We start from the raw sequence: 14,036 nt of genomic DNA, 5'->3' as shown, positions 1-14,036 counted from the left end.
ACTGAATGTAACATCAATGTTTCTAGCACTCCTCTCTTCTTTTGAACATGTGCAAATCAAATTTTGACAGCCTTGATGCAGTTTGATCTACGCCTCCCCCCCCCGGGGAGACGGGGGCTCTAGAACCACTTTAAAACGGACCAAAACGTGTCAAACTGTCAATCTAATTTGAAAACATATGAAGCGTGTTTATTGGGGGTGTTTGGTTATGAGATGACAAAAATGTTTCATATTTTAATATCGGCAGTGGAGAATGTTTCATAGTCATATTATGGATAAATTTAAATGTCCCATTCCACGTTTTGGCTGCGGTGAACCCTGCTGTTCCCCCGCTGAGGGAAAAATGAGTCCTTAATCACATAACAACTTGGAAGCTTAATAGGAGTCCCACTTTCACAGCGCTTTGTTCTGTTTGTGTTATAATGAGACATCTTACCTCGTGTTGGAATATAAAAAGCTGAAGCAATGAGCCATATGCTTGCATTTGGCAGTTTGAATGCTTTTCGGACGACCCTTACTGCAAGGTACCCTCATGCCTACGCTCCAGTCAGCAAACTGCTGCAGAATCAGGAGTGCTGGGGTTCAGTGTGACAGCAATGTCATAAAAAATTATATTTAAAAGTGTCCCATTTTGACAGATTGGAAAGCACCAAATTAAATCTAACAGATTATTTATCATTTGTAAGAAAACAGATTTGTTTAGGATAATATCACATATGAAAAGTGTCTTGTGTCTCCGAGTGTGTCGTCTGTACTCGAGGCAATTTTTACAAATTGCAGGAGGAAATTGCTTCCTTTCTCTGAGTGCTGTGACAAAAGACAGTGTGCTCTTTAGATAGCCTTTCAGAGAGGGTATTTTTTATTCTCTGGTGGAAATGGAATTAGTCAACCTTGGCTGACTTTTACTTGGATGGATTACATGTAAGGAAATAGACATACAGTAAACAAGTATAAAGTATTTATTTGGAAATGGATTGATGTTTCAGAAGTCACCTTCTAGTCATATTTGAGTCAAAAATCAAAAATGAAGAGGATTTTTTTTTTTTTAGATGTTTCCACATGTAATGAATTCTGCGATACGTTTAAGCTGAACAATGTCCAACATCCAAAATGTAGACAACTGGAAAAGAATCAGTGTTCATTGAAAATGTTGCTTGCTTCACTATCAGCTCGAATTAAAATATAACTGTTTGTATTAATATATTGAACCCAATGAATTAGTAATCATCTACGGTAAATGATAAACTGCTGGTGGTTTTTAATTGACTGCATGCGGTACATTTGCTGCAATAGTTGATGTGCTGCACACATCTCAGCTCTCAGCGCTCCTGTAGTTTGCAGAAGGAAGAACATGCTGCAGGTACAGAGACAACAGCAGCAATTAAAATTGGCTTTTTGAGAATAAAATCCCCCCTCAGCTGCAGCTTATTTTTGATATTGTGCATTACTGTGTTGCAGGGGTCACCAACTCCAGTCCTCAAGGGCTGTTTGAATGTTTGAAACTTTGCTCCACAATGTCTGAATTCCCTCACCAGCATTCATTCCTCTCTGCAATAGACTGGAAGCGAGCAGTTTATTTGATCCAGGTGTGTTTGAGCAAAGACGCATCTAAAAGTTGCAGAATGGTAGCCCTCGAGGACTGGAGTTGGTGACCCCTGCTGTGTTGTCAAGCACTTACATTTTTTTTAATCCGTGAAAGGTGACCCATAACATAACTCAAATATTTCCTGCAGACAATATTTTGCATATTTGTTGATGTGCAAATAGCAAGCTAGAATAGAATAAATAAGATAAATTATATTTCGAGCCTTATACTTAGTCTTTGTTTTACGTTTGCGAGTAATAACTTTATAGTTATAACGATGAGAGGAAACATGACACAGCTCATAATGACATCATCTTTCTCTCAGAGTCAGAAGACATAACTGTGTTTATCAACTCTGCTGCTCCCGTAGATTATTGTGTTTCATACTTTGTGGCGCTCTACATATGTTTTTACATTAAACCAGCCTGTTTAGCTATAGAAAGATGGATTGGTTCATTATATATGATACATTTTTACATTTGCCTTCAGGGAAATGTAAAAGAGAGTTTTCTTTAATGGAAAAGTCAACAGGATGTTAAGAGGCAGTTCGAATAAATTAATTACATCAACAGTTTTCATAGTTTAATGTATTTTATGCCGTAGCTGAATTGTGCAATTTTAATCCTTAGAGGAATTATCCATTCAAAACAAGTAGACAGTAATAACTTCAGGGAGAGCACTAAACCATATTCACAGAATATACTGCTACAGGATCATTATAATGCGACCAGCGTATTTCTCATTTAAGGCTGGAGGCGTAAGTAATTCCTCTCAAAAACGTAAAATATTCAGTAGATACTTGAAGGTATAATTTGGGAAAAATTCCCAATAGAAAAAAAAATTATTTGGCTTTACGTCTTCACTGCTGTCAGTTATTGTGAAGTATACAATTGTAGTCAAATAAAATGTAAACTATCTAGGTTTATTATGGCAGTAAGTAACAAGCATGCAACATGCTGTTCTGAAGGTGGAAAAAGCCCACACTTAAGCAAAACTCAGTTTCAGAAAATGGATATAATGATGTAATTATCAAATTACTCCAAACTAGGTCCTAGTGACCCTGCTACTCTACAAAGAAGCAGCCAAAATCTGCTTTCATTCGTCCTTATATGGGTGGAACTGAACTGTTGTTCTAACACCGAACCCCTTTTTGCTTAGAAATATCTATTTACATTCAATATGTTTAACTGAATTAGCTGTCACTGGAAATCATTCCTGTTGAGTAACGCACTGAGAATCTAAAGATATGCAGCATGATGAATAATCCCTGTTTTTTTATCGTAATTGTAAAATTGCAAGCATGCCATTATCTTTCAGACATGTGTCTAAACACACCCACACACCATCATCGCTCTTTTATCCTCCTTCAGTCCTAATTTTCAGCTCTGTGGTAAGTGTAAACAGTAGTGTTATTATGTACAGAAAAATGCTTCTAAACAATCGGAAATGACAGGAAATTAATTTGAAATGAGTTTATGTAAGACATTTGATAGTCATTTTGAGGCAAGCAGGTTCTGAATCTGAAACACTTACCAAGTTTTATCTGGCTATAAAAAGTTGAAGGTGGTAATCCAAATTAATGCTAATAGCCATCTTTTCAGTGTGCTGCGAATAAATCAGTTATATATTAAATATTTTCTATCTCTGGAAGCAGTGAGAATAAATATTCTAGCTGAAGCGAGTTTAACAAAATCAGGAGCAACAAACCTCAGGGGCCTCTTGGCTGCGAAACTCAGAGACTAACTTTTAATGTCCTGCACATACCCTGTAAAATGTACAGATATGATTAGCATGAAAGTCAATTGTCCTTAGATTTCTATATTATGTACATTGTTTTTAAAATGTACTTTTTTTTTTGCAAACCCATCAATTTAGGTTTTTATCTTTCTTTCTTTAGTAAATACTAACATGGTGTAATTTGTTTATAATTTGTTTTTGAACATATTCAAATAATTTTTGAAATTGACAAGATGCAAATCCTTTTGGAGCCTAAGAGTTAAAGAGTTTTATTTCTTTTCCCTACGTTTATTTGTATTGAAAACATGAAAAATAAAACATTTGAATTTACTTAGTAGAGTAAGAAATCCTATAATTTTCACCGCAATCACAGTGCGAATTTAGTCAAATAGGTTTTTTAGATATTTGGATTTGTAAAAATGAGCCATTGTTACATTTTTATTTTAGACGTGATTTTTCTGTTCAGAAGAACACAATTGTTTAGCACAGTTAAAAAATAACACAGCGTCTGGATTTCCAGATGTTTTTTCTTTTACTGTTTGGGGTTTCGTTTGGGTGTGGTTTCCTTAGCGGACCTCATCTAGGAATTATTGGTAAAAGGCAAATGAATAATTACCTTAACTTTTCAGTATTGACTTAAATGATTGTTTAAAATGGAGCTAATAGTGAAAGTTCAAGCTGGAAGACTCCACCCCCTCCGTTCGCCCCTCGGCGTCATGCTCATCTCCGACCTCAGCGCTGGTCCTCACCCAGCGCGTCCAATCATCAATCAGGCTCTGCATAAAAGGATCCACATTCAAGCCGTCAGCCGGTTCCCAGCTGCGTTCAACCCACCACCTCCCCTTCTCCACCCACGTCCTGCGGCTCTCTAGGATAGCACCCTTTCCTGACCACCACCACCAGTGTCGGGCCCCGGGGGAGAGCATCCCTAATCAGTTATCGGGATGTTCATTGAGTTCACATCAAATCTCAGCTCAAATCAGCTGCCGGGGCCCGAGCGCCAAAGAACTGTTATTCATTCCTGTCATTAAATCTTTTAATTGTTCCCTTTTGTCCGTCTGAGTCTTTCCAGATTGAACTATGACAACACAAACTCAAAAACTTTAATGTAGTAAAAATTGACAGTTCGGTTCTTGTGAGTACTTCCCTTTGCTATTTCCCTCTCCCAGCAGGTAGGTACAGGCAAAACATTCCTCTGGACCTGCACTTTACCAGGAAATGGATAAAATGTGGATTTTTCACATTGTGGTGTTTTCTGTGTTAGGTTTTGGGTATTTATTGAGATTAAATAATATAGGTTCTGTCCGTCTTGGTTTGTAAATAACGTATTGTTTTGTTAGCTCTTCATTTAATGTAAATGTTCTTGTTTTGCTTACCATTTTACTGTTGTTTGATTCTTGAAATGCTTTCTTCGAATTTAATTATTTAACTTTAAGCAGTCTGTCATTCATTGTTAATGTTGTTGTGATTTGGTGTAGCACTTAAACGAAAGAGGCTTTCATTGATGCCAATCTGAGGATTTTTTTTTGCAACCATTTGGGTTGAACGTCCACGACCGCTCCACCACCATGACATGCGTGTAACAGTATGCTTGAAACCTCTAGGACAAAAAGAAAAGTTTTGGATGACATTGTGCAGTCATACTGCAAAGATGCAGCTGTAATGCTAATGGAAGAGTAACAACAGAAAACAAGGTTGAGAGTGCAGACCACCATGTAGCAGATAGTTTCTGCTCATTCCCTTCCCCTGGCTGGGAGTTGATTGAAAATATCTTTAGGATCTCAGTGATCCTAACTACTGTACTGTCCTCTGATAAAAATGTGCAGCTACTTTATCACTAATGCTTTTATGCAAGTTGTTATCTAAGAAATTTTCTGTGCATTTGATTTCTTTTTCTTACAATGAGCTGCCTTTCAACTTCTCAGCGATGCATCAAAGCTGGCACCAAATGAATCAAACTGACATTTCGGCTGTGGCCCTTGCTAATTGACTGAAAGTAAAGCTGATCTGGAGTCAGTGCTCATAATTTTCACTTGCTGATTCAGTGCACCCCTGCTGGACATCAGCTCATCAAGATAACGCACTGTGATTGATCACCAGAGAGTAATTCAGTGTTCAGTACAGCTCTATTGCAAGACATATTTATTTTTAAAAAGCAGTCTGCAAAAGCTATTAGATTCTGATTTGTGCAATAATACACTCAATTTATTTTTTCAGCTATTGTAATCAGCGCCTTTCAGTGAAGGCCCACTGAACACATAACGTCGGTAGATCCAGGCTAGATGCTTGGCTTGTGGATGATATTTCAACTACCAAAGATCACCAGCTCTTAAATGTAGAAAGACTTTGGACTTTACAGCTGTGGAAGGACTTTTTGAAGATGTTTTTGTCTTTGCTCCATGCAGAAGGAAAAGACTTGAGCCATCTTCGTCTAGTGGCAGCCACTGGGTAGGCAGATGTTTGTTGAACTGTTTCAATTTGTCTTATTTCTGAAGACTGCTGAACTTAAGCTAACGCATGTCAAAGCTAATGAAGACAGCTATACAGCATCCTCAGCAGTTGTAAAAACACAACTTCATACAGGATGCATTGTGTGTGTTCCTGCTACAGACTGTAATTGACCCCTGACATCATTTATTAAAGTTTTCAAATGAGTTAACTTGTTAATTGGAGCTTGCAACACTAGAAACGGTCTTGATGCTGGCGCACCACAAGCGAGAGACACTGCTAACAGAAAGTAGGTATATATTTATTTTGAGCCCAATAATCCTCACAAAACATTTTCAGCTTTTCTTCCTATTTTTTTGTATTCTTACCGCACTAGATGAAATGCAGCTTTACGTCTACAGAGATAAGTCTGACTTGTATTTAAATAGACTCTCTGCCCTGAAAAAAAAAAGAAAAAAAAAGTGAGAGTCATGCTCTCATACAGGGTGACAGGACATAATTCAACATCAGCCCAATGCAGTCCTTGACAAGATCCTCTATCTCCTTTTAAAGGTTTCCAGCACCCCGTTCATGATTCAGGAAGCCATTATTTCACTTTAACGATGCCTCAAAATCCACAGCCCCTCTGTAGGAAGCAGATTGGTGGAGTTGGGATATTTTAAAACTGTAAGGCATTTCAAAGCTGCACTTCTGCACTGCCAAAACATTGTTGTGTGTTCAAAAGAAGCGCTGACTGAATCCTTTTACTGGGCTTCCCCATATTTACTTTATGGCTTGTCACTCTGTGCTTTGAGAAGCTCTGAATGTCTGTGGCAGGGCCAGGACCTAATGCATCTGACCTCCTTCTGCTAATGGAAATGTGCTTTTCAGATTTACTCAAGGTTGAAATCACTTGTTTTGTGCTTCCAGTGCATCTACCCCCACCCTCCAAAACATAAGCTGCATGCTTGCTGATAGAAGCACATACAGCTCGCAGGGATTTTTACCCGGTGCGTGACTTGAGCCATTTCGTAGAGCGAACTTGTTTGTTATGAATACAGATTGGAAGTCATAGTTAATAGCTGTCACTTTCCACGGAGCAGACCTGCCAGGATACACTGTGGCACAACCTGTGCATATATTGCGCATGAACCCACGCTTAGACTCCGCTCGTCCTTGGCCTGTCATGTCGCATTTCTCTTCCCTCCTCTCGGATCATTAATGGGAAATTGATGCTGTCGGTTCATTATACTAAGACTAAATGGAGCCACAATGAAAATCCGCAACTCACTGTCATTCACAGTTGCATTATTTGATTACCACCCATCCAAACAGGGCTTCGGAGTCAATCACATAAAGCCAATTGTGCGTTTTACTTTCCATGTCCTGTTTCCTTTCGTTTTACATGAATCTTTAAGAAACCAATTAGTATCCGATCATTTGTTTAATTTGATTTTTTACAACCCGCACATTTGAAAGATGTGGTTTCACAGAGTAGCTTGCGGTAGATATGAAGCACCCTTTACAATTTCTTACACCCTTTAATGCACATTTACTTGAAAACAATGGGGTAGTTAGCATCTCTGTTTATTACAGATGATATAAAAATAGCAAATATGTGTTAATTTAAAATTATTTACTTCACTGGAAAGTATTTCAATGCATGCAAACAAACAAAAAAACTGTATCATGGTAACTTTCTGTCACATTAGTGTTATGTATTCTGATCATTCACCCTTAACGAATATTGTTAAAGTCAAGTTTTGTCTTACTTTATTTGGAGTTATACAAGTCATCAGAATATTCAAGTTGAAGATATGTCTACTTAGTAAAACATACTATTTTACAACTAGTAATTCCAAGCAGCAGAATTTTTAGTATATTGGCAATAAGTAATAAAACATTGAAGTAAATAAAAAATTATTTGTACTTTACAAATAAATAGGGATTCATTTGTAGAGTACATAACATTATTTCTTCTCTTTCCTTAATAAACATTAAAAAAAGATGTGATGTAGGTTTGATAACAATTTAGAACATCACACACATTTGCACGGTATGTAATATTCTATGTACAGTATATGGATTATAATTTAATATAGAACTGTATTCACATTATGCGATAATCAGAGTAAAATTCACTCTATATCAGGAAATTGAAGAAAAAAGTATATATCACAACTAAAAGTGTCATATTTGTATTGCATGCTAGGATTTTCTCATATTCTTCACTCCTAGGATATATCAAATAATGTCACAGAATTTATTTAGAACTCATCATTCCTGAGCGTATGGCATCATGAACTCTTTCAAATACAGACATATTTTAAATACTGTTCATTCCCTTCAGCACACAAACAGAAAATAAGTCGTCGGCAGGATAATGAGACAAGTCATTAGCCCGGCTCGACAAAGAAGTGCTTCAGCAGACACAAAATCAGTCGTTCTCAGTTCCAGTGAGCTGAACAGTACAGAAAGGAGCTCCAAAAGATGATCTCGAACATTTTTCAAAGAACAAAAAAAAAAAAAATCCCTCTCTTTGCATACTCTGGCCGCGTAAAGTGTTATGTGAGAACATTAAGTGGTACCCCACTGGTAAAAAGTGGTTGTACAAATTATTAACAGAGTGTGTGAGTCAACCAGAGCAGAGAATTATGTAATCAAGAGGTGAGAACGGCTGGACTGTTGGCTCAAGGTAAAGCGGCTTGTTGGGAAATGATAGGGGCTGGATCACAGTTTGTTAAAATGATAGCTAAATATGAAAATATTATTCTGAAATATTTGAATTTGTCTAAACATAAAGTCTGAGATCTGTCAAAACCTGGTCCATCCAATATTCTCCCTTTGGATTCTTTTTTCTTTTAGAAAAAAAGATTGCTGTTTTTATGTCAGGACCCTGACAAATCCTGTTGCATGCTGTTGTAGTGATTCTTTAACCGCATAAACACACTGAGCATGAAAACTGTCACGAAAGGGTCTGAAAACTGTATTTTATCAAACTGACGGTGATTCGCCATCACATTAATATGCTAGCACATGCACCATTGATTCACAGCTGGGAAAAGCTTGACTTTAGGATCCCAGAAGAAAAGAGTTAGTTGACAACTCACAAAAGGTATTGCATCAGATGAAGATAAATTTCAAATTCAAAGCGAGTCTGGAACACAGAGTTTGAAAATTTGTCACTGGACAGCATTGTCAATCCATGTGAGAATAAAAAAAAACACGCAGAGGTGGAAAGTATGCTTGATATGATACTGTAATTGGATCGATTAGAAAAGCTTTCACTTCCCCACATTTGACAGCTGAAAGGACAGCAGCCTGGGTTTAAAAGCACAAAAAGTCTGAGCATAGACAGCAGAACTTTAAGAATATGTTGCAAGGTTTGAAAAATGTCGCGTTGTCAAAGACGCGTAACAATATGACAGAAGAACATGTAAATGCACAGAAGATGTAGCAGGACGCAACTGTTCAAAAGATTGTATGGAAACAGGCGAAAAGGGAAAAAAAACGTTCATGCGTCAAACAGGTGGGATAGTTAAATAAAAATGGAGTGTGGCCTTAGAAAAGTGATGGAAACATGCAGTTATTATCAGTATTCCATTACACTTGCTAGGCTGCAATAATACTAATAATAGAGCAAAGCCCAGGCGTCCTGCTCGCCATAAAACAGCAGAGGTGAATAAGTGTACACCTCACATCTCACTTATTTTATTCTCTGTGCTATACTGCAGAGTCATCACTTAGACAAGTTTTACCAACAGCCTAGATTGCTTTTGGGACAGGGATGCAGTGCGGTCCAGAGCAATTTATCCTTGTGTCAATATGTCAAAACACCAATATTCAGCCTTGTAATGCCACTGTTAGCGCAAAAGCTTTTATGACTGCATTCCATTTGGCTGGTAGTATCGAGGTCCGTTCCCAGAAACTTGTTACATCAGATAATGAGAGGTGGTACGAAACCGAGTGACACAAACAGTAATATAATGGTTTCACAGGGCATTATTCTGTCTTTTATGGTGTTGCTACAAGATTCACAGCACTCTTATTAACTTACAATTGGACGCATTCTTTCTCAAAAGCGGTAAGACTTTTTCACATTTTGGAAAGGTTCCGCCATCAAACTACATTGTATTTAATAACTGAAATTGAATTTCATTTACAGCAATATAACTGTTTGAATAATTGGTACGTGGAAGGATAAAGATTAACAAGGTACAGTTCAACACAAATCAAAATCTGAAGTGTGTCGTGCATTTATAGGTTTTGACAACGTTTTACATTGATGTAAAGTCATTTGGTTCTTGGTTTGGTTTTGATTACATATTCCCAGCACTCACTCAACCCATCCAAAACGAAGCAGTTCCTTCTTAGGAATCTTGATAAGATGCCATAATAGTGGAAGCAATTGGGAACAACAGCAACCCAGACACGAAGTGGAAGTTGTAGGTTTGTAGATGTAGCACAGAGACCGCCAACTTTCTGCAGACTCCAAACTTTGTGTGGCCTTCAGGTTGGCTGACGAACTGTTTGTAGAGAACAACATTGAATGGGTTTTTGTGGCCATGCAGCTTCATCCCAATCCTTACTTTATCATGTGCATTGCAGAGCGTCAGCGGGGTAAAACAGCGACCGCTAGACTTCACAGCAGTAGAGATGTATTCTTTGGAAAGATGAGTCATGTCTCTCTGTAGACTCTTGTAATTCAAGGTTCTCAGGTTGACAGCTGCAGTTAGAGCAGGAATTGCTCCTCTTAATTTTGTCAAGTATGAGGCTTGGTGCAGAGGGAATTTTGATGTGGTCCTACTTTTTATCAGCTGGGCTTGGTCCCCTAATTTCATTTAAGTTTAATGCTTCAGCATCCCGAGACAGTCGGGACACTATTATGCTCCCGACTTTGTGGGATGAGCCCCTCATGTTGCAGCCTGATTGTGCACTAGTGAACAAACAACAAAGTCCATAAAGAAACTTTACCGTCCTGCACAACAACACCATTGGGATGGATTAGCGCCAGCTCTCCTACTCCAACTTTAGCTTCAATTCTCATAGATTTATTTCTCAAAAATTCCCATAATACATTCCCACAGCTTTGGGAAAGCCTTCCAGCAGAAGATGTTGTGGCTCTAAAGGGCTGGCACACATCATATTTAAAGAGCAAAGCAAATTTAAATTAAAAAAAAGTCTGAAATTATGAGAAACATTTCCTAGCTTAAATATTTCATTCCACTGAAGCCTGCAACAGTGTAAGTAAGTAAGTAAGTAAGTAAGTAAGTAAGTAAGTAAGTAAGTAAGTAAGTAAGTAAGTAAGTAAGTAAGTAGTGTATGTTCAAGTAGGAAATTGTCTAAAACATCTGCTTATTGCATGCAATGGGGACATAAATGTCATCTTGTTTAAATGTTAAATTGTCAAACGTTTGTTTAATCAAAGCTAAAAAAAAAAAAAAAAGGTTTAACATGAAATGATCAAATAAAGATAGCCAACCTGGAATGTCAACAGTCGGCTGCTCAGATGTTTAATATAGACAAAAGGCAAAACATTTGGGACCAGACCCACTTGCACGACGCTTTATCCCGCACTGTGAAATACCACTTCATACCACAGTAAGCCAGTTAGTTGTGGGAGTTTGTGGGCGGCTTAAGAACCCAGTTAATTTTGTTCCATGTTCCCTGTTCCAGTCCAAATGCCAGCCAAATACCAAAGCAAAATTCGGAATCCTCATTTTTCCCACAAAACGTTCAAGTTAGACGACCTGAACTAAACACAATAACACCGCCAGACACACACAAAAAAAACACAATGCCAATGGGGAAAAAAATCCTTTATTTATTCATCCTCTTGGCCTCATCACTTCAACATACATTTGATTTATATTAACAATATTGTAAATAATCCCTCCAATAACAGCTAATGAGAATAATTGATCTTCAATTATAGATGATGTTTTTAATTATGGAAGGCTGGTACTCAGTCTGATGTACTAATTGCTTTATCCCTTCGGGCATTATCCCACACGGATGTGATAAGACTCCAGATGAAGCTCACCCTATCTGCACATCTGTATACAGATATTCTACAAAAAAAAAACAAAATCGGAGCACATTCTGCATGTCACATTCATACATGCGTCTTCTTTGGCTTTGTCCGCAGAACTCACCTTCACATGGATCTTCAACGAGTACCCGTCTTTTGTCGTCCAGGACACGCGTCGATTTGTCTCCCAGAAGACGGGCAACCTCTACATCGCTAAAGTGGAGCCCTCTGATGTGGGCAACTACACGTGTGTGGTCACCAACATGGTCACCAAAAGCAGCGTTCAGGGACCACCGTCACCTTTGGTCCTCCGGCTTGACGGTAACGGTGAACCTCCCTCCGCTTAATGAAATTTATATGCCAGGATAAAGGACGCAGTTTAATTTTTTATTCTTTATTTTTCTATTTCCAGACAGCAGATTCTCAACATCACAGGTGTAGAAACTTTAATTAGTGACTGTCTGGCAAAAAAATCTGTTTTTGCAAACTGTTGGCAGGAAGTCTGTGTTTCATTTTATGACTAACTTGGCTCACAAATATGCTCAGTTTGGGAGTTGTTTGATTAGGTTCACTCTTTTTGTTTAATGGGAAAGAAAATTTTTTTTTACTTGAAATCCCAAACATTTGAAGACACATTTAAAGTTAAATTAATTTGAAAGCTGTGGTGATACAGTGTTGAGCACAAGCATTCACACCCTTTAAACATTTCCAGCTGCTAGCTGTGATGTCGACAGATTCGCCTACCTGAGTAGTCGATGTTTGCACATCCTCTACAGCCTCTATGCACCTTTTTACTGCTTCTCTGATGCTGCTGTTCAACCTACCAAGTTAGGACAACGCGCCATAGAACTTTTGCAGTTGTGCTACAATCTTTTTATTTCTAGATGATGGTTTGAAAAGTTCTTTGTATGCCAATTTGCTCAGTTATGTATTTGTTTCAAAGTTGAACAAGCATTCATCATTTTCACTTTAATTAAACAATGCTTGCACTACTTTATAAAGCCCCAATAAAACACACAGAACTTTTGGTTAAAGAGTGACAGAATGTGAAAATGCGTCAAAGTTTTTGCGAGGCATTGCAATTCAAAGAGCTACAAGAAAATGGAGTGGCTGGTAACCTGCATGTAACTGAGTCATACAGACCTATACCATTTTATTTATATATATATATATATATATATATATATATATATATATATATATATATATATAATATATTTTATTTTATTTTTTTTCCTTTACATCCTTTGTAACCTTTTCCAGGCCTCGAGCTGAAATTATTTCTGTGAGACATGCGGGGGAAGTGACACAGTGTTATTCTTTGTTCCTGCAGGTGTGATGGGTGAATACGAACCAAAAATTGAAGTGCAGTTCCCTGAAGTCGTCCCTGTCGCTAAGAGCTCAACCGTCAAACTTGAATGTTTTGCACTTGGAAAGTATGTTTATTTTATTTTATTTTATTTTATTTTATTTTATTTTATTTTATCATTCCAAAAGCATCAAACCCGTCATTATTTGTTCATTGCTTTAACAATTATTGAGGTGATCTAATTGATTTTCAGAGCACTCTTAAGAATATGTAAACAGTGTTATGTGCTAAGGTTACTAGCTTCACCCTTTTAACTGGTTTCCAGCCACTGTATATAGTTCTTTGAGAAGATCTTAGAGACTGCTATTTTTCATTTTTGCTCGTGTGTGAATATCTTTCTCATCTCTTCAGCCCGGTGCCAACCATAAGCTGGAAAAGGGTTGACGGGGCCCCTTTTGGCAGGAAGGTGGACTTGAATAAAGCCAGCGGAGTCTTAGAGATCCCTTATTTCCAACAGGAGGATGCAGGCATGTACGAATGCATGGCAGAAAACAGCAGAGGAAGAAACTCGGTTAAAGGAAAGCTGTCTTTCTATGGTGAGTTCTGCAGCAGAATGGTTTTCCTGACTTTGATTTAAAGCTTACCTAACTTCTTGCCGACTGCCCTGGATATGAGAAAAAAAAGAGGAGATCTTCTGCTTTAAACCTGTCATTCTTCTTCCTAAAGTGTCAGGTACATTTTTAGAATTTCTAAAAGAAATCGTCTCCCTCTTGATTCAGAACCTAATTTAAGGTTAGGTTCTAATCTTAAATTAACTTTGCTTGGTTTAAAAAGTCTCACAAAGAATAATTTAGCTTTGGTGTGAAGCTTGCAGAAAGTTTTATTTGTTCTCTTCCAATCTGTAGGTTTTATGAGGGTCCATTTACAGCTGAATTAAAGACTAGATT

The 14,036-nt window shown here is 37.7% G+C and overlaps 1 protein-coding gene across 4 annotated transcripts in view; it reads left to right on the top strand.

Annotated features, from left to right (window-relative positions):
* The window catches only part of cntn3a.1 (contactin 3a, tandem duplicate 1), a 108,508-nt gene that overhangs the window by 40,498 nt on the left and 53,974 nt on the right, over positions 1–14,036 (top strand). For all 4 annotated transcript variants that reach the window (XM_081608901.1, XM_081608900.1, XM_081608903.1 and 1 more), the window contains exons 6-8: positions 11,898–12,101; positions 13,114–13,216; positions 13,501–13,685. In XM_081608901.1, coding sequence (XP_081465027.1) covers positions 11,898–12,101; positions 13,114–13,216; positions 13,501–13,685 — 492 coding nt within the window. The remainder of the gene's footprint in view (positions 1–11,897; positions 12,102–13,113; positions 13,217–13,500; positions 13,686–14,036) is intronic.

Source organism: Poecilia reticulata, chromosome 7 (assembly GCF_904066995.2).
Source record: "Poecilia reticulata chromosome 7, P_reticulata-male-v2, whole genome shotgun sequence".
In the NCBI taxonomy this organism is placed as follows: domain Eukaryota; kingdom Metazoa; phylum Chordata; class Actinopteri; order Cyprinodontiformes; family Poeciliidae; genus Poecilia; species Poecilia reticulata.
Note: the sequence above shows the minus strand (reverse complement) of the source record. Positions and strands in the feature narration are given on the sequence as shown.